The sequence below is a fragment of the Orbicella franksi genome, chromosome 10 (assembly GCF_964199315.1).
Source record: "Orbicella franksi chromosome 10, jaOrbFran1.1, whole genome shotgun sequence".
In the NCBI taxonomy this organism is placed as follows: domain Eukaryota; kingdom Metazoa; phylum Cnidaria; class Anthozoa; order Scleractinia; family Merulinidae; genus Orbicella; species Orbicella franksi.
Window position 1 is genome coordinate 1,228,490 of NC_138154.1, and position 23,291 is coordinate 1,251,780.

At 40.6% G+C, this 23,291-nt stretch overlaps 5 protein-coding genes and 1 pseudogene across 17 annotated transcripts in view; 2 read left to right on the forward strand and 4 right to left on the reverse strand.

Moving 5' to 3' along the window:
• LOC145501360 (uncharacterized) overlaps positions 1-23,291 on the forward strand; it is an 82,338-nt gene that overhangs the window by 19,984 nt on the left and 39,063 nt on the right. The window lies entirely within an intron of this gene.
• LOC145501328 (uncharacterized) lies at positions 341-17,626 on the reverse strand. Of its 5 annotated transcripts, none has more exons than XM_081480820.1 (3): positions 15,919-17,198; positions 13,809-15,648; positions 341-1,084 (listed from the first exon to the last, which is right to left on the reverse strand). In XM_081480820.1, exons 1-3 carry the CDS (start codon positions 16,990-16,992, stop codon positions 990-992), a joined length of 3,009 nt encoding a protein of 1,002 aa, XP_081336946.1. In that variant the 5' UTR covers positions 16,993-17,198; the 3' UTR covers positions 341-989. The 5 variants fall into 5 exon arrangements, 4 of the variants coding, with proteins under 4 accessions (XP_081336946.1, XP_081336945.1, XP_081336947.1 ...); XM_081480819.1 differs by having other exon boundaries at positions 1,005-1,957; positions 15,919-17,196; XR_014051222.1 differs by lacking the exon at positions 341-1,084 and adding an exon at positions 11,675-11,759 and having other exon boundaries at positions 12,019-15,648; positions 15,919-17,197.
• LOC145501340 (uncharacterized) lies at positions 5,721-7,539 on the reverse strand (annotated as a pseudogene).
• LOC145501347 (uncharacterized) lies at positions 9,660-10,922 on the forward strand. The gene has a single exon (XM_081480834.1). The coding sequence runs from the start codon at positions 9,660-9,662 to the stop codon at positions 10,920-10,922; it is 1,263 nt and encodes a 420-aa protein (XP_081336960.1).
• LOC145501359 (uncharacterized) lies at positions 19,703-22,155 on the reverse strand. Of its 2 annotated transcripts, none has more exons than XM_081480848.1 (3): positions 22,000-22,155; positions 20,876-21,278; positions 19,703-20,062 (listed from the first exon to the last, which is right to left on the reverse strand). In XM_081480848.1, the coding sequence occupies exons 1-3, from the start codon at positions 22,153-22,155 to the stop codon at positions 19,812-19,814; spliced, it is 810 nt and encodes a 269-aa protein (XP_081336974.1). In that variant the 3' UTR covers positions 19,703-19,811. The 2 variants fall into 2 exon arrangements, with proteins under 2 accessions (XP_081336974.1, XP_081336975.1); XM_081480849.1 differs by having other exon boundaries at positions 19,914-20,062; positions 20,871-21,278.
• Positions 22,179-23,291, reverse strand: part of LOC145501352 (uncharacterized) — a 20,412-nt gene continuing 19,299 nt past the window's right edge. Inside the window, exon 5 of the mRNA XM_081480843.1 lies at positions 22,179-22,267. Within this exon, the coding sequence (XP_081336969.1) occupies positions 22,232-22,267 (36 nt within the window). The 3' untranslated portion in view covers positions 22,179-22,231. The remainder of the gene's footprint in view (positions 22,268-23,291) is intronic.

Genomic DNA, 23,291 nt, shown 5'->3' on the forward strand with positions numbered 1-23,291 from the left:
CAGATTAAGACTACTACGTCATCGGAGATGTCACAACGGCTACGACTGATAGCGCGATAATAGAGTTTGTGTTGATCAAGTGCTGTGATGTCTACAGTAATCAATGAATCATCAAAGATTGCTTTGGAATATGCACTGCGTTGCGACTGTAGTGCTAAGAAAACAGTTAAATTTTAAACGCGCGGTTATAAGATCTAACAGATCTTCTTGTTTTTTGTCGGTGACCAGACGCAGACCTCCGCTCGGCCAAACTTTGAGTCACGTAACGTGTGATGTTTTTCCGCCAGAAGTTGTTAAAACATAAATACACAGACAATTTTACGGATATTGTTTTCTTTTTTGTGGGTAAAATATATTTTCTTTTCGTTTTATCAAAGCGTTGGATTTAAAGGGAATAATAAATACGCTGAAAAAAGGTATTACGTCAGCCATGGAATGCGCTGACGTTGCAGCTTTCACTTTCGCTACGTGACTAATAAGATCGTGTTTACTTTCCAAGTTTATTTCGGCAGAAGCGACGGTCATTAATTTATTTGTAATTTTGCGAGTATTTCTTGCGGTTTTAGGCAAATGAAGTAAATCCTTTGACTGTTTCATCGCAGCGAGTTCATAGATCGGAAGGAAAATTAAATATTTGCAAGCCAAGCAAAGAACGTGTCAGAACGTGCAAAGATTACGTCATTGATAGGGAAATAACCACCGTACTAAAGATAGCCGTAGATAACGCAATTCTTGAATTATGTGACTCGTGTGACTTCTTTGCTAACCCTTAACTCAAGGGAAAAAAAACAATTAAATTTAATCGTGACTTTAAAGAAAGAAAGCGGTTTGTAATAGTGTTCGTATCTTCATGCCCATACATATCCCGAAGAAAGTTCCAGATTAAGACTATTACGTCATCGGAGATGTCACAACGGCTACGACTGATGGTGCGATAATAGAGTTTGTGTTGATCAAGTGCTGTGATGTCTACAGTAATCAATGAATCATCAAAGATTGCTTTGGAATATGCACTGCGTTGCGACTGTAGTACTAAGAAAACAGTTAAATTTTAAAAGCTCGGTTATAAGATCTAACAGATCTTCTTGTTTTTTGTCGGTGACCAGACGCAGACCTCCGCTCGGCCAAATTCCGAGTCACGCAACGTGTGATGTTTTTTCCGCCAAAAGCTGTTAAAACATTAATACACGGATAATTTTACGGATATTGTTTCCTTTGTTGTGGGTAAAATATATTTTCTTTTGGTTTTATCGAAGCGTTTGATTCAAAGGGAATAATAAATACGCTAAAAAAAGGTATTACGTCAGCCATGGAATGCGCTGACGTTGCAGCTTTCACTTTCGCTACGTGACTAATAAGATCGTGTTTACTTTGCAAGTTTATTTCGCCAGAAGCGACGGTCATTAATTTATTTGCAAGTTTGCGAGTATTTCTTGTGGTTTTAGGCAAATGAAGTAAATTCTTTGGCTCTTTCATCGCAGCGAGTTCATAGATCGGAAGGAAAATGAAATATTTGCAAGCTAAGCAAAGAACATGTCAGCACATGCAATGATTACGTCATTGGTAGGGAAATAACCACCGTACTAAAGATACCCGTCGATAACGCAATTCTTGAATTATGTGACTCGTGTGACTTCTTTGCTAGCCCTTTACTCAAGGAAAAAATTAAATTTAAACTTGACTTTTAAGAAAGAAAGCTGTTGTTAATAGTGTTCGTATCTTCATGCCCATACATATCCCAAAGAAAGTTCCAGATTAACACTATTACGTCATCGGAGATTTCGCAACGGCTACGACTGATGGTGCAATAGTACAGTCTGTGTTGATCAAGTGATGTGATGTCTACAGTAATCAATGAATCATCAAGGATTACTTTCGAATGTGCACTGCGTTGCGACTGTAGTGCTAAGAAAACAGTTAAATTTTAAAAGCGCGGTTTTAAGATCTAACAGATCTTCTTGTTATTCTTGATGAAGGTAGCTGGCCAAGTTCCATGTTGGTTTCACGAATGACGAATTTACAAAAATGTACCACACGTTTATGTCTCTCGACGGGTTAGTTTTTTCGGGCCGCGGAAGAGACTTTCACACAACATAATATAGACTATGGGCTTTCAGAAAATTTTAGTTTCGACTTCAAATTCAATGTACCAGTAGGCTTTTGATGGTATTGAAATTAGCTAAAATTAGCCATTTCGCTTATGAGCTTCGATGGAGGTACTTGTATCGGCCTAAAATATTATTAAACTTTGAGCTTCTGCTAATCAAATTAATGCTTTAGAAACAGCAAGACATGCACTATGAGGTACCCAAAGTATATTGATAGATATCATCGCGTTGATCTGTACGGGCGAAAAGAAAATGCACAATTTTCGGCCATTTCGGCGGCGTCAGGCAGCTAAAATGGCGATTTTCAAACTTTCCTCAATTTCGAAAAACTAAAGCACTTCAGGACCTTTGAATGGTATTTTCGAAAACAACTCACTATAGAGGTTATTTGGGCAAAATATGAAGAAATCGAAAATTTCGCGACTGTCATCTCATTCTCGGTATTTACAGGAACTGGCTCTTAATATGCGTTTTAGATCAGCCAAAGACCCCTGTATTTTCGTGACGTCATCAAAATAGAAATTCCTTCAAGTTACGGTACTGCGCATGCTCACGTTTCGCTTCCTTTGCACGTGCTAGTTGAAAATTAGTCGAGATGTAGAAGCTTATTTTTCCCCACTACGGCGAAAAGTATACCTAATAAGTGTTGTAATACTTATGGAAATGCGTTTTAACTTGTGGTTTCCTCCACTGCTTTGAAGTGCTCAACGATCTTGGCTAGAATACGGGTTGTTTTTGTCACTCGCGGGGCCTTGCTAGTTGATGAAGATGGAGGCAGAGACAATACGCCAACAAGCCCTTTTCTTTAAATCTTTAAATCTTTAATAAGTATACTCCTTAAACAGTGGAACTATACTAGGAGTTTAAAATAACATAATAAAAGCACGTACTAAATAATTACAATATGTATATATACAATAAAAATTATAAGTTAGTAAAAGATAAGATATAATAGATTAAGTATAATCTCGTCGAGACAAGTTAGGACGTCTGGATATACATTATACAAAAGATTTAATGGCTACAAGAGCAATAGTCTTAAAATTATTTATATCAACATCTTCATAAATAGGTAAATTGTTCCATGCTACTATTGTCCTTGGATAAAAGGAAAACTTATAGACATCATTTGATACACGGATTTGTTGGAAAGGAGGACTGTTCAGTAATCTGGTGGCCCTTGTTATTTCGTGGACTTCAGGAGGAAAGCTAATACCAACATGTCCCATCAAGATCTTGTAGAACATAGTAGTTTGAAAGAGGAGTCGACGATCTTCAAGGGAGTCCCAACCAAGATGTTCGATCATTGGAGTAACATGACTAAATCTTGAATAGTCATTTAATACAAATCTTGCTGCTCGGCGTTGAACCATCTCTATTTGAGTGATGTTCTGTTTGGTGAAAGGGTTCCAAGCGCAACACGCATATTCGAGTTTTTTGGGCGGACTAGCGTGCGATACGCCGTATCTTTGACTTTAGTGTCACAACCACTTAGAATACGACGCAGTAGCCCAAGAGTAGAATTTGCCTTTTTACAGATCTGATTGATATGCTCGTTCCAGGACAGATTGTCTGTCACGGTGACTCCAAGGTACTGGGCTGAGGAAACTCTAGAAATGGGCTGGCCAGCCATTGAATATTGGAACATAGTTGGAATTTTCTTACACGTTATACCAAGTTGATAACACTTCTTGACCTTAAAGTTAAGTTGCCAAGTGTTTGACCAGAGTGACAATTGTTCAAGATCATCCTGCAGAGCCCAACAGTCCTGTACTTCACGGATTTCACTATAGAGGATGCAATCATCTGCAAAGAGGCGTAGACGTGACTTTACAGAAGAAGAGATGTCATTTATATACAGTAAAAATAATACAGGGCCCAAACTTGAGCCTTGCGGGACCCCGGAGAGCACTGGTTTGGAAGAAGACTGAATGCCATTTACTGAGACTGATTGGGAGCGGTTTGACAGAAAAGCTTTAATCCACATAAGCATGTTCCCACGAATACCATAGAAGTCGAGCTTCATTAGAAGTCTTTGGTGAGGGACAGAATCAAATGCTTTAGAGAAATCAAGCAGTATGACGTCGGTTTGGCTGCAAGTGTTGATTGACTTGGCCCAATCGTGTATAGCTGATATCAGTTGAGTTTCACAAGAAAACCGCTGTCTGAAACCATGTTGCTCGTTTATCAAAATGTTGTTACTAGATAAGTGTTTAGCCATATGGCTAAGAACAATGTGTTCCATTACTTTACAGCAGATAGAAGTCAGCGAAATTGGGCGATAGTTGGATGGATCTGATTTGTTTTCTTTCTTAAAGACTGCAGTAATGAGGGCTTTGGACCAATCTGATGGGACGACATTAAGATCAAATGATTGTTGAAAGATGAAAGCGAGCCACGTAGAGGCTGTTTGTGAGATCTCTTTGAGTACTCTTGCAGGTAATTTGTCTGACCCACAAGCTTTGTGAGGATTCAGCTGGGCTAGCTGTTTTGCAACTCCATCAGGCGAGAGAAGCAAATCTGCAATCGAGGTGAATGGTGACAGGCCAATTTGAGGAAGAGGCTTCTGCTCATGGGTAAAAACTGAAAAGAAATGGGAGTTCAAAGTTTCTGCTTTCTCTTTGTCTGTAATACTCACCCCATTTTCGGCTTTAAGTGGGGGGATTCCAAGGCTTTCAGATTTGCTATGTTTAACATACGACCAGAACGTTTTGGGGTTTTCGGTCAGGTTATCACCAATAACTTCGTTTAAATAGCGATTGTGAGATTCTTTGACCAGTTTTGCCACTCGATTTCGTTGATACTTGAAAGCTTTCCAATGTTGCTGGTTTTTAGAGCGAATAGCTTTTTTGTGGAGGCGATCCTTTTTGCGCATCTCTCTTTTAATATCAGTAGTAATCCATGGCAGCTTGTACTTTGGCATGGACAATTTTTGTGGAACATACTGGGAAGTACCTTTAATTACAGCAGTTTTGAATGCATTCCAGTTATGCTCCACAGAGTTTTCCCATGGGTTTGATGCGAAGAATTCAGCCGATGACTTTGCTATAAATTCATTCAGGCCATCAAAGTTCGCTTTCTTGTACAGGTAGACTCTATGAGGAGACTTGGAAAAGCGCGTTGCTTTCAGGTTGATCTCGAAATTTACAATGTCGTGGTCACTTAAACCAGAAGAAGTAGACACGCCAGAAATAGAGTTAGGATAAGTAGACAATAATAAATCCAAAGTTTTCTCTGAAACAGGTCTCGTTGGAGCTTTGACGTGTTGGGTTAACGAAAAATCGTCCATCAAGTGCAAGAATTTATTGCTCCGAACTTCTCGAAAACATTCTTAAGATCTCGATATGAAATGCCACTCCCGGCTATTTTTTCAGCAGTCTGTTGCTTGATGGGAAATTCCGCGTTTGTTGGATGATAAAGCGTTCCTCGGAACGTCTGCAGGAGTTCGTAGCGACGATCAAGGTATTTCATGTCGTTTTCTGCGTACTATGTTGTTGACATGTTCTCTGTCAACATGTCCTCTGAAATGTTCAAACGGGAGTCGAAGACTATTCTTCTTAAAGCTCTAACATCCTCCATTGCATCGTGTGCGGGGAAAGGCTCATGGAAAAGTGTCTAATAAATGGATTGTTGATTTAATTTAACTGTGGAACCATCCGGTAAGACCAGAGAGGGATGTTTACGTTTGACCAAGTTCTTCATCACAGGGAGAGTGTCAGAAAAGAAAACGTTAAGACAGGAAAGCTTTTCACAAAGTTGATGTCCACCTTGACGAAGAAGAGTTGGATTATCGAAAACCTGAGAGTTGTGCCTGATTAAAACAGTATAAATATTATTATCGCCTTTCACACGCCTGACAGTTTTCTCCAAGTAGGTTAGAAAATTTTCGAGTGACTTTCCAAGTGACACAGTTTCGACTGGTTGATTATTTTTGAACAAGGTCCTGACGCCTCTGACTGTTCGGACACTTAAACCATTTACCCTTGTAGCATGAATATCTACATCCCTCGAAGGTAATATATAGTCGTTGAAACAGTGCAAACCTGATTGATCAACTGCTGAAAGCTGGCATATTTCTGCGGTTTTTCCAGACGTGTTTGTTTCAATATCGTAAATGATAAAATTGTAAACAGTGTTTCTGTCATAGGGAAATTTCTCCGCCACTGGTCTAATCGTTAATTCAGGAATGCATGTTTCAAAGTTTTTCAGCTCCTCACTTGAAATTTTCAAATTGATGATGTCGAATTCTTGGATCAGGTTGGTAGAATTGTTTGGATCCAGGTTAAGTCCTATTCCACTTTGGTATGTGTTTCCTTCCTTAGCTTGTTTTTTACCATCAAGATTTAACTTCTGCTTATGTAGTTGAGCTCTTCGGCGTTTGAAATTAATGCTGTTTTTTCTTAGTTTGTCTTGGGTAGCCTTGTGATCCATCCTTTCAATGTAACTGATACAGTGTATACCAGGTTCAATGTTGAGGCTCTCAAGTGTTTGGCTAATGTACTGATATCCAAGGTTTACTTGCGAGATGCCACAGGCCACTCGGAAGTCATTACTTTCACTTCCACCATAGTATCTGATTTTGGGATTTTTTGAGCCTATAACACTGTTTAGGGCCTCATTTCTCTGCGAATTTGACCCAGGTGATAACTTTGCAACTACTATGTCAGTACAATATTCATCAAAAATTCTCTCCAAAGCTTTCCTCAAGTCATCGCCATAGAAATCTTTGCCATATGGTAAGTCAGAGTGTTTATAGTTAATAGGGTCTTTCTTGGCACCACACCATGATTCATTGCAATTTTTTGTTGTCTCTAAACGAATGTGGTAGAATGCTTTTTAAGGATTTTTGAAGTGCTGATGGATTTCCCTTATTTTGAGACACGCTATAAGTAAAACATTTGACCAAGTAGTTGATAACTTTCTGTGAGAGAGTTGATGAATTTACAAATTTCCCACGTTGGCTTAGGTTATACAGCCTTGTAGTAAGGGATCTTTTGGCATGCACAATGTCTGTCCACTTTTCTACAGGATAAGGGACCTTCTCTTTTATATGTGCAGCTGTTGTGGAGTCTTCATCCCCGACATAAACAGATAGTTTGACATTAGAATTTAGGCTTTCAGTGAACAAATGGACTGCTGCCATAGGCTCCATTGCTTTTGATGATGCTGTATGATTGAGTCGGCAGTTGTGTTGCTTGGTTTGTTTTCCAGTTTTTTTAGCATTTGTGCAAACCCTGCAGGATTTTGTTCTTGTAGTGTAATCCATAACCTTCCCATAAGTTAAACCCATGACTGCAGCATGACCGGTTGAAGAGTTATGCCCCTTTCCCCGTTTTTGCCAACCCATGTCATATGAGCAGGGGATATTGATGCAGCCTTGGTCATCTGCTTTTACACCCTTTTTGATGGCAGTATTTCTTTCTTCTGACATTGCAGTTTTGCAACTTTTCTTTGTTACTTGCTCTACTGCATGCCCAATCTAATTTTCTCTACTCTGGAAAGTTACTGGATTCATAGAGGGAATATTTAATGTACACAGTAAATTATTTAGGTGGGTTTCACCGATTCCTGTATGTAGACACCCAAGAACAGCTCTTGCATTAACATCCTGACTGAGTGGACCTGTTCGACCGCTCCTGTGTTCACTGGAGGTCTTGACAACATTCACTGTACCACACACTGCACAGGTAACTGAGAACACTGAGGCTAACCCACATTTTTTTTCTGCTGTTATGTTCCACAATGACAAAGTGGCTGAAAATAAAGTGAATATATTGATACTCAGGAAGATCTGATACTTTATTCTGGCAATGTGTTTTCTCCTTTAATTTGGAATAAATGAGCACAAGTAAATTTTTGCAAAAACTAACAACATTTCAAAATGCAGTGAATGCAATTTGTGGTCTGTGGCAAATTTACAACTGCTTGTTTGTTCCAAATTTATCAAAAACATTTTTGTTGCTCGCAATAGACAAACAAATGTGTGACGCTTGTTATAGGGAACTTGCCCAAAAATTTAAGGACCAACCCCAGGCTTTTTATGGCTGATTGCATATGAGACGTTTTGTAATGTATTGAAGATATACATGTATAATCAACCTCATAATTCTTTTTTGGAAACCTGTTAATTTTATAGCCTTAAAGCTGTGTGTACTTGCCATAAAACTGAGAATTCATTTTGACTTTTCTTTAGTGTTGATTTTCTTTAGGTAGAAAAATGTTTCTTCTCACCTGCTTTACAGTGTTGACAACATTTCAATGAACTCAAAACATCCAAGTCCATAATTCTACTTTCATGTGGGATGCAATTTTCCTTCTTTGTTTGTTTCTGATAAAAATTTAAAACTTATACGTTTTAATGGTAATTATTAGGTTGTAACTGTAACAAAAAGTGTTGGAATTTTAAAATGAAATGTCAGAATGTTCAGGTATAATCATGTTGACAATTTGCTATGAGCTACCTGTGGTATAATACAAAAGTTCAAATTGAGAACTATTTCAGAGCAAAGAAAGTCTTGATGAAGCACTTGTCTTAAAACTTTTAGGGAATTGCTTGGTGCCACGTATAGCGAAAACAAGATTTAAACCACACCTGACTTAAACGGGTTTCTCTTTTCTTCGGTGGGGACCAATCTTCGACCATTCCTTGAAACTCCAATTTCCTCTTTGCCCTCCACTCCTTTATCCCACGAGTCCTGTCGTCCGTGTTTCCACTTTGAGCGGGTTTCTTTCTTGAGAACCGACCCTTCTCGTCACGCAATGGTAGTTTTGTTTCCGCTGTCAGTTGCGCCTTTGCAGACTCTTCAGCTGTTTTCGGTGTTTCATCGCCCAGGGAACTCAAAGCGAAGCCTCCGACCATAAAAAGTACACCGTGACCACTCTGTGACTTCCTTCGCGGCACGACCGTCTTCTCTCTCTGATGTCGGCGCGATAAGTGCTGCGAATTGGCTTCTCAGTTTAACCACGTCAGGAGAACACGAAAGAAGTGTATTTTTAAACACATTTCTAGGCGTTTTTTGATGAACACTTGTTCTGATCAAAAAGGATAGCGGTAAGTGGAACGCGACTCGCGATAAAAGTCTCGCCGCCATGTTTATTTTTGTTTTTTTTACTTTTCTTTTAAATACTCGCGCGCTCGCGCCATTCGCACCCATGCCTCGCGCGCCAAAAAAACTATGTAGAGCCACCTTAAGATACTATGGTTGGCCATTCGTTTCAAAATTACAACAGGGTATACGCGGGTTTTTCTGCCGTGTATACTTGTTTACATACGTTACGTATGGGCTTTAAGCCCGTATATACGACCATTTAGATCGCGTATATACGCATTTTTAAATGGCCATATATTCGCGTAAACTTAAGCGCGGGGATATGCGAAATAAATGCCCAAATATACGCGTCCTACAAGGACCCATATATACGCGTGCTAAAATGCGCGTATATGCGGGTCTCGCAAATTAATTTGTATATGCCCGCACGAAAGTGCCTTTTGACAGCATTGCTCTTCGTGTATGATAGCAATGAAAATTACTTTGACTAGACATCGTCAATATGGCGGCGGCAGTGGTCAAAAGTCTTGTCTTTGTTTATCTGCTTTTGAATGTTTGTCACTGCGCTCCAACAACTGAGCTTCTAGAAACAGTTACGCGCCTTTTGAATGACTGCGCAAGATTCTATCCCCAAGCTGATCTTAATATGGCGGAGAACTTGATCGTTCGCCTTGTAGTTGCGGTGGACTCTGTCCAACGTTTAGTTGATTCATTGGAGAGAGGTACCCAAGCGAATGCTGGAAGAATACCACCTCTTGAATCGCTGGTGAGACAACTTCAATATTTACTACATAGATGGGAAATGCTGGCATTAAGAGCAGTTTCATACACCTCAGTACGCCCCATTAGGACTTTGCCAACTCTATCAGCTTCTAATGGAAGAGTGGGTCGTCCATCCTATGAAATATCAATGCCTCAAGTGGAGTTTTTAAGAAACAGAATGAGATTTACTTGGTCCCAGATATCAAGAATGTTATTAGTTTCCAGAGCTACTCTTTGGCGTAGAGTTGGAAACATTCAGTCATTCTCCAGTCGATGTTATTATACGAGCCTCACAGATTCTGATTTAGATGCACTGATTCGAGAAATAAGACGTGGGTTTCCCAATTCTGGTATCAGTATGATGCTGGGACATTTGCGAAGTAGAAATATCTATGTTCAGCGTCAGCGTGTAAGGGAAAGTTTGGTTCGAACTGACCCAGCAGGGTCTGCTATGAGGTGGTTCAATACCATCACAAGGCGTGTTTACAGCGTCAGGGGACCTCATTCTCTCTGGCACATTGATGGCTTACACTGCCTTATCCGTTGGAGATTAGGAATACATGGTGGTACTGACGGGTTTTCCAGACTTATAGTGTATTTAAGTTGTGGAACAAACAATTCAGCTGCAACTGTACTCACTCTCTTCTTAGCTGCCGTGCAAAGTTACGGATGGCCCTCTAGAGTGCGTTCAGACAAAGGGGGTGAAAATGTAGAGGTAGGAAGAGCTATGCTACAGCAGAGGGGGTTAAACAGGGGAAGCATAATTGCTGGGTTGTCTGTACACAATCAACGAATTGAACGTCTCTGGAGAGATGTCTTCATTGGAGTGGGTCATTTTTTCTACACCCAGTTCTACCAGATGGAGGAAAATGGCATCCTGGAATCGACCAGCATAATCGATCTGTTCTGTTTGTATTACATATTTCTTCCCAGAATTAACCACCAGTTAAGGTGGCCGAACACAGTTTTCAAGAGCCTATGCCTAATTCACCATTACTTTTAAGCTATTTATGCCTTGGCGCTCGTTTTTTGCAAGAGTCAAGGTTAACCACAGAAACGTTTATTCTCGCATTTTGGCTAAGGTTTGTGCTGTTGCCATGGCAACGGGGCTGGTTAAAAACAAGGCTTAAAAAATGGTTTTTGTTTATTTAAAAAAAATCCAGTCGTTAGATTTTTTTCATCTTTTGCCCATTACAAATTGACATTAAATCCCTTCTGTCAACACTGTTCCAATAAAATTTTGACATAGGCGATTTTCGTAATTCGCCGTAAATCGTTTTCACCGCATGTTCTGTATTATTAAAAATTCCCTGTCAAAATTCAGATTTTTTGCGATCGATCATTTACGTGGTTTCTGAACTATTTTTTTGCCAAATTTCTTGAAATTCTAACGACTGGATCGTCAGAAATCCGCAAGTTTCTGCAAAAGCAATCGGTCTCAATTTTTCGAGCAACTGCGCATGCGCTGCATTTAACTGGGTTCTTTCTGTAACAAAGAGAAAGCTGAGAATTGCTGGTTTCTTTGCGTCGTTACCTTTTCTAACATATCTTTGTAATAAAAGACTAAAGCCATCAATACACTGCGTTCAATAATAGAGAAAAAATAGCACAGATAGTGCGGGTGTTGAGTAAATAAAATGATCGCTCTTTGCAATCCTTGTGCGCGCACTCATTGCATCAGCAAAAGCGCGCGCGAAAACTGTGTTCGGCCACCTTAAACCTCCTAGTTGAAGCATGGAATAATCATCCTGTACGCACAGAGGGTCACTGGACTCCTCAACAAATCTGGGTGAACGGTATGATTTCACAAGATAACACTCGAAATACTCATATCCCACTCCTGACACCATGTTAACTACTCTGGATGGCAAAAGTTTTATTGCTTACACACACACTGATAATGAATGAATATGCCGACTTAAACCTACAAGTTTTTATACCTATGTAAATAAAAGAAAGTTCCAGAAGCGTCTCTGCATATATTTGGGCTTGCGGGACAATGCATGCTAATTATCAAACACTCTACATTATGACTATGCCTGAAATGGTGATAGAATGAATCGAACTACACAAGCTGATTATGTAACACTGTCAGGGACATATTTGATGATAACAGCCAACCAGATGAGTTATATGGTGAAGACCCAACAGGACCTACACCAAATGAGTTTGACCTGGGCAGTGTTGAGGTACCAGATACAAACCTGCCATTGAATAACACAGAACTTGCAGATATCATGCATATACAACCTCTTTCAGTTAGTAATAACTATGGAGTGGATCTTTACTTGGCAGCTCGACAGCTTATTTTGAGACTAATGCAAGCACGCCAGAATTAAGTGACTAATCATCAACTGTTGTGTTTGCTAAAGCATGATACACTGTTAAGATTCGACTGGCAGAAATACATGTCTCTTAAAAATTACAGGATGATTCAGGTGACATACCTTTTGAGTTTAAATGAAATAAAACTGAGAAAACACACTTAATAAAACTTATTACTCATGAAATCAAAACCATGATCTTATAAATCACCAATATGCACTTGAACGAAAGGCTGCAATAATGCTGGGATCATAAAAATGTGAACTGAACTGTTTTCTGACAACTTCGTGTTATCAAAAAAACTGACCAAATTTAATCTACTTAAGAGTATATGTCAGTAAAAATCAAAGATTATCGAAAAAATCGCGGACACGGCCAAAAATCGATTTGCCTCATTTTTTGCCTGTAGGTAGCCTTATATAGTAAACAAACGGAAATGGGGTGAGATGTTTGAAATATGCACTTTAACGGGAATAAACCGTTAAAAACTTTCGGCGGGTCAATTGCTCAAATTTCACCAAGCGCGATCCTGAAATTATGCACTTTTCGGACAGTTGTCATACGAACAAAAATGTAACAGAAGGACTTTTCTAGCTATAGAAATATAGAGTTGGACTTGCTTAATCAAGACAAAATGATAGATTTTGTCTCGTGTTATTCCTGGAGGAGCTACGTCTCTGTTAAGAGACGACATCTTCGGCCTTTTGAAATTAAGGCAAAGGTGGCCTAGAATAGCTTGGCAAATAATACATGTGGTAGCGTCTCAAAGTTTACAATAACACTACCAAGAAGCCTTGAAAGATAGTTCTTTTCGATTTGGGTTTTATTTCTTTGGGACCTTTGACAATCAAAAGATGACCACCGGCCGTAATTCGGTTAAATACTATGACGCCATAATGAGATGCATAATAACAAAATTAAACGCGTTGTACACAAATAACTGTTTTGGTCAGTTATATCTTCACTGGCCGTTGAAATGACTAGAAACATATTAAAATGTCTATAACTACACTTGATTTTCATATACTGTGACAGGAGAAACAAATTTCGACTTTTCCTACCCTGTGAATCGCGCCATAATTCTGCATAATTCTGCACACAACAGGTTGAACATTTGAATTGCACACAACAGGTTAAATTTGCCACACAGCCGTTAGTTTACGTTTGCTTCGCATCCAGTGAACATGAATTCGAGCATTTACATCCCTTCTGCGCCTTCTGCACTCGCCAGTTTCGAATATACTGAAAATCGTCAACACAAATTGGAGGAGATGCCACCAGCAGCGGCGAGCTCGAGTGACTGAAATGCGATATGTAGAACTCTGCTGTCACGCAACGCCCTCTTAAAAATTATATACGCACCGCGTTTTATAATCAGCGAATCAGTTATTCGTGAAACGTACAGGGCTCAGTTACTTGGAAGTGCAGGTACACTCCTGGACTAATTGTGTGAGTCGTGCGATGTATGGCTTTTTCCTCTTCTGAGGTGAAATGTCAGAAATATCCAGCCCAAGGTCGATGCACATGTCTCTCAGCCTATCCACTCTTAAAGTTGTGAGTGTACGTTTTTGTACAAGTTCGCAGATGTTAAGATCGAAAGATACAATCGGATGCTGAATAGCCACATCTCTCATCACATTCGCACACACAGCAGATAGATGACTCTCAGCTTCGGCGGAAATTTCGTCCTCGTCGGAACTCTCCATGGCCACTTCTGAGACGTCACTGGCTTTTGCTTCGTTACCGGCGGCTGTAACTTCTAATCGCTTCTTTGCTGAAAGACGGCTAAAGAAGCCACTAATCTGCTGCGACGTGAGGACTTCATGAGGTTGAAATCGGCGTTCCCCCGCTTGGTCCCTTGCTAAGCTCATTGCTTTCGAAACTTCCTGTGGATCGCTTTTCCGTCCACTTTGCTCCCCTTTTTGAAATTGGTCAGTTAAGAATTCGGTCTGTTTCTTTGTAAAACGCACTTTTTTCTTAATTGTCTTCAGGGCCCAACCCATTGGAAGAGGCAGCAAGGCGTCACTCTTTGCTTGGACAGTAACTTGAACGTTTGGAATTTGACTGCATCCCTCCGTCAGCTTGGAAGAATATTCTCTTTTAGCTCTATCGTAGAGAGTTTCCTGTTCGAGCATCATTTGGTGTTTTCCAGTATCTAGGTGTGTCTGGAGGTTTGCAAAGCGACTGTATGCTTTTACACATCCATCCTCTGGACACGGGAAAAGCATGTCGTCTGGCTTATTTTGACCAATACTGCTTCGATCTTGGTTTTCGTTTTCAGTTGACAAATCTGCTTTGACAGAGCTTTTCTTGATATGTCGGTGTCTCACAATCTTGAACGGCGGTGCGCCACTTACATTCTGCGATGGGGGTTCTAGGATTTCCAATTTTTCGGGCTGCTTCATGACTCCTTCGAACTTTACCCATGGCACTACTTTACCGGAACCCACATTGAATGCTCTCCACACTCGTACGCCAGTTTCATCGTACTCAAAATTGTTGGGTAAGCTTATGCCATCCCATTTGATATTAAAGGTGCTTGACGGCTTGGCAGCAACATAGCTTGTTTTCACTCCTGTGGTTCCTTGGCCAGATTCAATGGCTGTTTTGAGCTGTAAAGCGTTGATGACATCATTGCCTTCGTTTACGTACCTTCCAACGTCTCCTTTGATTGTTGCTGCTTTGCGATCACATACCCCCTTTCCACCTTGAGGGTCCGAGAAGTCGTTTCTTACAACAGCCACTCCTACGGCATCACCGGCCAGCTTAGCTGAGATGATTGAATTTCCGCTATGATAACAGCCAGCGTTATCTTGTTTGTAATAAGCCATTTCCAGGTCTGGAATTTCCTTTTTCAGGGTAGTGAGGCAGTCAAGCATTATCGAAGCCACAGTCACACTGTCTTGGGCGCAGCTTTGAAATACGTGAACAAGTGTTTGCGATTCAAAGTGCTCAGAACCCTCTGACCGTCTTATGGCAACGCTAATGTGCCATGGCAATCCTCGCTTCGCAAACCAGTCTGACTGTGCCTCTCGATATTTTCGGGGCATATATTTCATTGCCCAGTCCTGGACTAACAGCACCGATCGGCTGTCGAGTTTGGCTAAAACTGAATGCTTCGCCTCAGCTTGGTGGACTGAACGTAGCTGATGGGCTTTCCAGCTAATGATATCATCCCTTGCCTGTTTGATAGTATGCAGCATGTCAGCTTGATCTTCTGCTGACGAGAGCGCAATTGAACACTCATCTTCTATGGTACGCATAACTTCCTCTAACTCATAACACTGCACACATGACTCATTGTGGAGGTGGTCGCAGGAGCTCCGAAATTCTGCATTGCTTGGATCACTTAGCGCATAAATTCGACAATGATCGGGAACCTCTGAGGCCTCCACTGCATGTACCTAAAAAAAGAAGTAAAATGACAACCGCGTGATTCAGTGCATATTTGCAAAGCAACGCATGCGCATCTACATTTCAGAAAGATTACTTAACCGATTCTCAGCGTTGTATACATGTGTGTAAGCGTATTACAGTGAATTGCAACCTCTTGTTTCATGAATTAAGCATAAAAAAGACTTGGAGAGAAAGAAAAAGGTAGCCGTATATCATAGTAAGAAGTCTACTACATCACTTCCGCAAAGACAACGCATAATAATAAAATATGCACCCACCTTGTAGTCGCCCTTTAGGTACTGCTTCGACAAACGAAGTTGCTGCTTAATTTCCCTCGCCCATTGTTGAGTCTTGCCACAGTCAACAAGCTTGTCTACGAGTTTCTCTAAATGATCAAATGCTTCCGCTCCTTGTGCTGAAAAGTTATCAAGTCCTTGCAGAGACTTGCGAACAGATGAAGAACACACGGCCAAAACTCTCTGTAGGGTTCTCTTACTCATAGGCTCAAAGTTGGTTTCACAGCAGTATTGTTGATACTGCTGGACAATGCGTTCTGGTATCATTGTTCTGATCACATTGGGTGTTTTTATGATCTCACCAGTTGACAATTTCAGAAGTTTTTCCCCAAAAGGAACATCTTGAATTACGTGTGGACTCGTTATGAAAGAAACAAAATGTTCTAATTTTACAGGTTCAATTCTCATTCTCTTTTTCTCCTGGTTTGGAAGAGGAGCAGCTCTTCCATGTAACAGCCTGTGGCGTCGGGCAATGTTGTAGCGATAGCTAGTAACGGTTGGAATAAACTCTCTCATCTCCTTAAGGGATAACTTATCTGCCATCAAAGAGAGTATTTGTCGTCTGGTGCTCCAATGTTGCGCGTTCAAGTAGCTCTCAGCAAATGCACTAAGAAGCTCCGTCTCTTTTTCACTTCTACCTTCGACCACAACCTGACTCTCTCTGCTTACAGCATGACGATCACAAAGCTCCGTCCACAGTTCTTGCGAATTTTCAGGTGCCAGAACATCAAGCATTGCAGATATACATTGCTGAGCTTTCCGTAGGTATCTGCGTTTAGTACGCTCGTGCGCTGTATTCCACGGCACTGATAACGTGTGACGTACTGGACTGACGTCTCGAAGCTGTAAGAAGCGATTAAGCTGCTCCTGGGACTCGTTGTCTAGACTGAAGCCTTCATCACTCTCTTCGGAATCTTCCTGCGGAAAAAAAAGACTCTGCCGTCTGGATGTGGAACCTTCTGGCAGAGATTCATCACCAACAGTTACAGGACAAGTAATGGCAGGAATATCAAAGTCACTCGCTTGTTCATCAACCTGACAAAAAAGTGAACACATTGCTTTGGATGGCTTCGAAATGAGATCAACCGTGTGCAAGCGCAGGGTGTCGTGTATAAAAGCGCAAGTCTCATGCGAGCTGGAAAGTAATAGTCGATAATTAATTTAATTGACTGGTAATCTATCCTGATATCTTCATCCAGTTACTACTCAGTATTGTTTTCCATTTGGAACATTTAGAAAAAAAGTTGAGAAGCCATATATTAATTTAAAGCCTTTATTATTTGGCTATATTTTGGGATGTGATTGGCTGTCCGGGCAGGGCACGCTTTTCCAATTCTTGTGCCATGCATGTCTTGCCCAGTCGTTGACGGGCGGCAATGGCGCCGTTTTGAGGATGCGCATGCAAGTTATACTGGACACGCCCTTCTCCCGCGTGGGTTGAACCCCTGAAAAGGGCGGAGAAGGGAGAATTCAGAGAACGCGTTAAGGTTTTTCACTTTCATTAACTATATTGGATGGAAATTTTTCATTAACACTTTGAAGAAACTCACCAAGCTTAGACCACATAGACCTTCTGTGATGTTTTCCACACCTCCTGTGGCACCCAAGTCCTGCGATTCTAAATGATTTTTTGTTTTTGCCAGGGACTGTCGACATCGTACACAAATTCCTTTAATATTTGGAGAGAAAGGATTACTTTATTCTTTTCTACTTTACACATCCCCCTTGAACAAATAGCTCCGAATGTGGCAAAAGAACAAACCTAGCCCAGGGAAAAAGCCCCACAAACCTCAAATTGATTACGCAATCTGTATTTTACCTTGTCACAAGTCAGTCTTTTACGTTCCTTTCCTTTTTTCCGAGCATTGTTGGAAGGAATTCTAATATCTGTAAAATATTTCAATTCGAGTGTTCCCCTTTTGATTAAGTCTTGAAGAAGGTGAAAATGTTGAGTAAATGCCTGTGTTTGAACAAGGTTCCGACGTAAAAGTATTTGCAAAACTCCTGAAAACTCGTGAGACATAAAAATAATTTTGCTGTTAAACTTGGCGTTACTTTACGCGGCAGTGAAGTGATTTGAATTAAGGATATGAAGTTTGTGATTCCCGCCAAGTACCCTGCGTGAAATGAGAAGCTATACGGATGTTTATCCTTGCATAAAGTGAGAATAAACATTGTAATCGCTTACCTGATCCGACGGGTACGAGGTTTTTCGTAAGCTCAAAAATTTGTATTGAGTGCTGCAAACTAATTCCCCTTTCTGCTGCGGGTACTTTTTCAGATTCCTTTTTGTGACCGGAGACATCCTGAGGCACAGAACATAATCTACTAGTTCTTCTCCATCCGATTCCAAGGCTTGATCGATGCAACGGGCAAACAGTCATTTCCGAAAAATTGACGGGGTTCACGAAAATCCCGCTTCTTGCTAAGAGAAGTTCTATCTCTGTCTCAACACCTGAGAACTGTAAAAAACGCTTGTGGCTTCTGATATCCTTGCCGCACGATGACAGCGATACTGTCTGAGTGGACGGATGCCTTGCGCGTTCCTCTGCACCACAAACGCCACCAACAATATCAAGGAAAGAACAAGACATTTTTTTTCTGCTGGAGTTTAAGCAACCGTTATCTTTATTACTTTCACCGACGATTATTACGCTTTTGCTTTTTGTTTACTTTCGTTAACTGGTTACATTTGTTTCCCGTGGGAAAATTGAATCGTTATTTTCGTTCCATAAAGTTTTCACTGTACGTTTTAAATTTGTGACATTTTGTAAAGTCTGTTTCTTTGCTGTATCTTTTTTGTTCATGACGGCAATATATTTGTTTGGATTTTATTCGTGAGGCAGAATGTACTGTTAGTTGATCTCGTTACGTGACAGATTATCACATGTCACGCAGTCGACACGCAGACAGGAACCTGTGCAAATCGCTAGCGGTGCCTGCCATGTTGTACAGGATCTTTCGTGTGTGGGACGTCAAATAGGATCAAAGTAGACTAAACGAAACTGGCTGGCCACACGCTATAGAAAATGACAACAACCAGTAACTTTTAATGTTTACCCATCACCGGCTCAGTGGCTTCAGTGAGTGCGCCGGTCGGCCCCCTTTACACCAACTTGCAGAGGACAGTATTTCGAAAGTATCTTCCAAGCAGCATAATAAGGGCCTATAAAAGATTTCTAAGGTAAGGAACTATTGATGTCAAAGCAAACATAACAAGCTAAGTGCGGCTGCGACTCAAACAATGCTTTGCTTGTGTCACTGCAATGTTGATGTTGTTCATTTCAATATGGCGCCATTTGCAATTTTACCGAAGTTTGGTTGGTTGGTATATTGAAACAGTAGAAGATACCAGAAAAATGAAACGATAAATTTGAAGACCTACCTCAGAAGCCCTCGTGATAGTATTGCTGGAAATCTTGAGACACTACCACATGCATTTTTGCCACAATATATTAGGCCGGGTTTGACGTGAACTAAAAATGGCGAAGACGTCCTCTGGTAATTAACCCGTGGTTTCATCAGGAAGGACACGATACAAAAAATATCAGTATATCTTGGTAAAGGAAGGCCAACAGTATATATTTATAACTTGAGAATTCCTGCTGTCGCATTTTAGTTCATCTAAGGACGGCCTGAAAACTACATAATTTCGAGCTCGCACGCACTCATTTTCGATCATGCAATTCATTACGGTTTATTCCCGTCAAAATGAATATTTACACAAACTAACCTCATTTCACTTTAGCTAGTACCTGTAGCTACCTGTAGACAAAAAATGGGACGAAACAAATTTTTGACCATGTCCGCGATTTTTTTATTTTTCTTTGATTTTTAGAGACATCCACTCTTAATGTTCTAAAAGTCTTAAGCTGTTAAATTTTACCAAAACCGTACTTCCCAAAGGTAACGCTTTTATGTAGGTGATCTTTGAAAATCTTGTATTCCGCATGTACAACTGGAATGTAAAGAGTGAGTGGACAAGTATTGGCCTCTGACAAAACTTTGGTAACACTGCTTGCAAGATACTTTATATGCAGGATAGTTGTGGGGTCATTTGGCAGTGACGGGTATCCTGTCCAGAACAGCATCAAGTCTTGCAAGACTTCCTGTCCCTTTTCATCATCTATTGAGTGAAACAACAGCACAAATTCTGTCAGAGAATGCAGCAGGTATATGTACTTTTCAAAAAAACAAAAAGCGAAATAAAAATACTGGGACCTCTTGCTACCAAGATCAAGGGCCATACTGTAAATTCAAGTTTTGTCCCTTCAATACCCACAATTTACCATACGGACCGAGGAAATGAGGTTAGTAAGATATTTATAATATCTCTAAATCTTTGAACCTGGCAGGAAGGAAAAAAGACGACAATGGCTTCCACTTTTTAGCAGGCCATACAATAGCATACACCCAGTAAATTGAACAATCAAAGCACTAAAATAACTAAAACACTTTTAATGGAATTTGTAACACTAGTGGATACTGGAAATATGAATCAAAATGTTGCAGGGCTGTTATTTAGCTACTTATTGAGACAGAGGAGCCCTGCACAAGTTTAATGAAATAGATTAGATGAGTTCTGTGTTCAAGCCCCATGGCCAATCAAACCAGTGTCAATCTCTGGTCTCTGTACATGTATATGTAGCATGAAGCAATTGTGGGTATTTCTACTCTCCCCTGGATGGGATGCCAGTCCAACACAGGGTTGCCCTCATCCGCCTTACACATTTGGAATCCCTGGGTGGAGAGAGGCACTGTGAGAGGTAAGTGTGTTGCCCAAGAACACAACACAATGATTCCAGCAAGAGCTTGAACCCAGACCACTCAATCCCGAGTCTAGTTCAAATCAAAACACCCCCATGTGTCCCCAACAAAAGATATTAACTTTTCATCATTATTGTACGTCAATATGAGTATTGTAAGGAACATACATCACATCTGAAGAGCTCATCAATGTACTGTCTGAAGAAGTTCCCAGCACGTTGGCAGAGGGGATCTCTGCTTTCTTCATATTGCATCTGTGATATCATTTTCCCTTCATCAATGATTCCCATGTCCATGGGAAATACTCTCTGTTGGAGGTCTGGGTATCTCTCCAGCAAAGAAAGAAGACCCACACCACATACTTTTACTTCTTCCAAGCCCCGTCTTAGATCATCCAACGCCGGTATTCTTTTTGTCACGACCTCGTAAAGGAGAATGCATTCATATGCCAGATGCCTCCTATCTTCTGTGATCGTAACATGGGGAAAGCCAGCTGTCATTAGAAGCTCTGTCATGTCCTGTGGGCTACCTGGTTCCGTAAATGCGAGCAATTGGTCTTCTCCACAATTAAGTAGCTATTATCAAAAAGGAAAATCACTGTCAGTCACAAATAAAGGACATTGATTCTAGGGTTTCAATAAGAGTTTTGGCAGAGGGGTGCCAGGTCATGACATCCAGCTGGTAAATAGGGGGGTCCCCCAAGTACATTTGCAGAGACCTATACATTTTCAATTTGTACAATCATTCTTTTTGCAAATGAAAATAACAAAATCCATATTAATAATATCACTAATAATTTTCTGTTAAGTCTGTTATATATTTACACAAGTGGGGTGTTTCTTGACTTAGAGGGCCTGGGTGTTTTAGCATTGCCAGCAGTATTTTTAAAATATTGGACAATGGCGGTCAGGTATTAAATAAAATATACATTGTATTAAATGATTAATTTAGGGCCTTAGCTCCTGCAAGTCTCCTGTAGCTTGAAGTGGTAGTGGAGTATCTGGACTAATAACCAGAAAGGCTTAGGTTTGAATGCTGGTTGGAGTGCAATATATTCTTGCAATTTCTTCTCACTATGCCTGTGTCACTGACTGAAAAATCATTGTCTCAATATAAGCTAAATTTTCCACAGTTACTTAACTGAAAGGGATACAAAATAAGTTAATTTACCCTTTGCTTGAAAGCTTATAACCTTCTCATGGGAGACATTCAAGGAGAATTAATACATGTACATAGATTACATGTACATGTATACAGGTCATGTTTTACATAAAAGATTTCTGATGTTCAACAAACCTGTGTCAACTTTTCTTTTAAACAAGGGTCTGGAATATCATCTAAAGTTATGTGAGCTACTGCTGCATCCCTCTTTCCACTAGTCAGGTAAGACACAACAGCTGGGGAAAGTCCAGATACACCATTACAATCACTGAGAATAGAATGCAGTGTCATCTTTCCAGCCAGGACAAACAATCCTCCAGACAAGACATCATAGGCATGAATTGGAATAAGATGCCCAACCTGACCCTCAAACAAATTTAGTGAACCCACTTGACTCTTCAACCTTTAACAGATGAAAAATTCTCTTGTAACACTGTTAACTACTCCAGATGGCAAAAGTTTTATTGCTTACACACACACTGATAATGAATGAAATCTCGAGCTAAACCTACAAGTTTTGATGCTTATGTAAATAGAAAGTTCCAGAAGCGTCTCTGCATATATTTAGGCTTGCGGGACAATGCATGCTAATTATCAAACACTCTACATTATGACTATGCCTGAAAGGTGATAGAATGAATCGAACTACACAAGCTGATTATGTAACATCTCCCCTCTAATCGAAAATAGCTTAAGGCCTTAACTGAAATGCTGAAACTAATTAAATTGTCTCTATAAGTCTTTTAGGTCTTGTAATCACATGTCTTGGTCGTTCACTGCTAGTGCTCTCGTCACGCTTTACACTCTCGGAAGGTAACGGAATAGTCTCTTGAGATGGACGAATGAAGCGACGATTTCTCACTAACTGGGTTCCATTAGTAGTTTCGACACTGTACGATCTCGGTTGAGACGCTACTGGTGTTTTGGTAACGGTTGCTGGGGTCCATTTGTTACACTGGGGGTGAACTTGTACGTACACTCTCTGATTCTGTGGCAGTGAAGGTAGATCCCTTGCAGTCTTGTTGTAGTGCTCGCACATTTTGTCCTTGTCTTTCACCATTTGCTCTCGGACAACCTGACAATGGGGATTCTGGATAGGGGATCTGGTTGGAAGTAATGCTCTGTACCTTCGTCCATTCAATAGCTCTGCAGGTGACGGTATGCTGGTAGTAAGGGGTGTGGCTCTGTAGATCAACATAGCTAAGTTTGGATCATGTCCTGCAGCTGCACACTTTCTCATGCTCTGCTTGACCGTCTGCACCATACGTTCAATGAAACCATTACTCTGCGGGTAACGAGGGCTGGACGTGATGTGGTCGAATCGGTACTGGTTTGCAAAGGCTGCAAATTCCTTTGACGAGAATGGGGGGCCATTGTCTGTCTTAACGGTTTGAGGTACTCCATATTCGCTAAACACCTGCTTCAGA

Bases quoted from the DNA above. Each gene is read 5' to 3' on its own strand.
- LOC145501347 (XM_081480834.1), top strand. From the start codon at position 9,660: ATGGCGGCGGCAGTGGTCAAAAGTCTTGTCTTTGTTTATCTGCTTTTG.
- LOC145501328 (XM_081480818.1), bottom strand. From the start codon at position 16,992: ATGTGTTCACTTTTTTGTCAGGTTGATGAACAAGCGAGTGACTTTGAT. The intron at 15,649-15,918 runs GTGGGTGCATAT...TTCTTTTTTTAG, and splicing joins ACCTAAAGGGCGACTACAAG to GTACATGCAGTGGAGGCCTC.
- LOC145501359 (XM_081480848.1), bottom strand. From the start codon at position 22,155: ATGACACTGCATTCTATTCTCAGTGATTGTAATGGTGTATCTGGACTT. The intron at 21,279-21,999 runs GTTTGTTGAACA...TTTTGATAATAG, and splicing joins TAAAAGAAAAGTTGACACAG to CTACTTAATTGTGGAGAAGA. The intron at 20,063-20,875 runs GTGATGTATGTT...TTCACTCAATAG, and splicing joins CATTGATGAGCTCTTCAGAT to ATGATGAAAAGGGACAGGAA.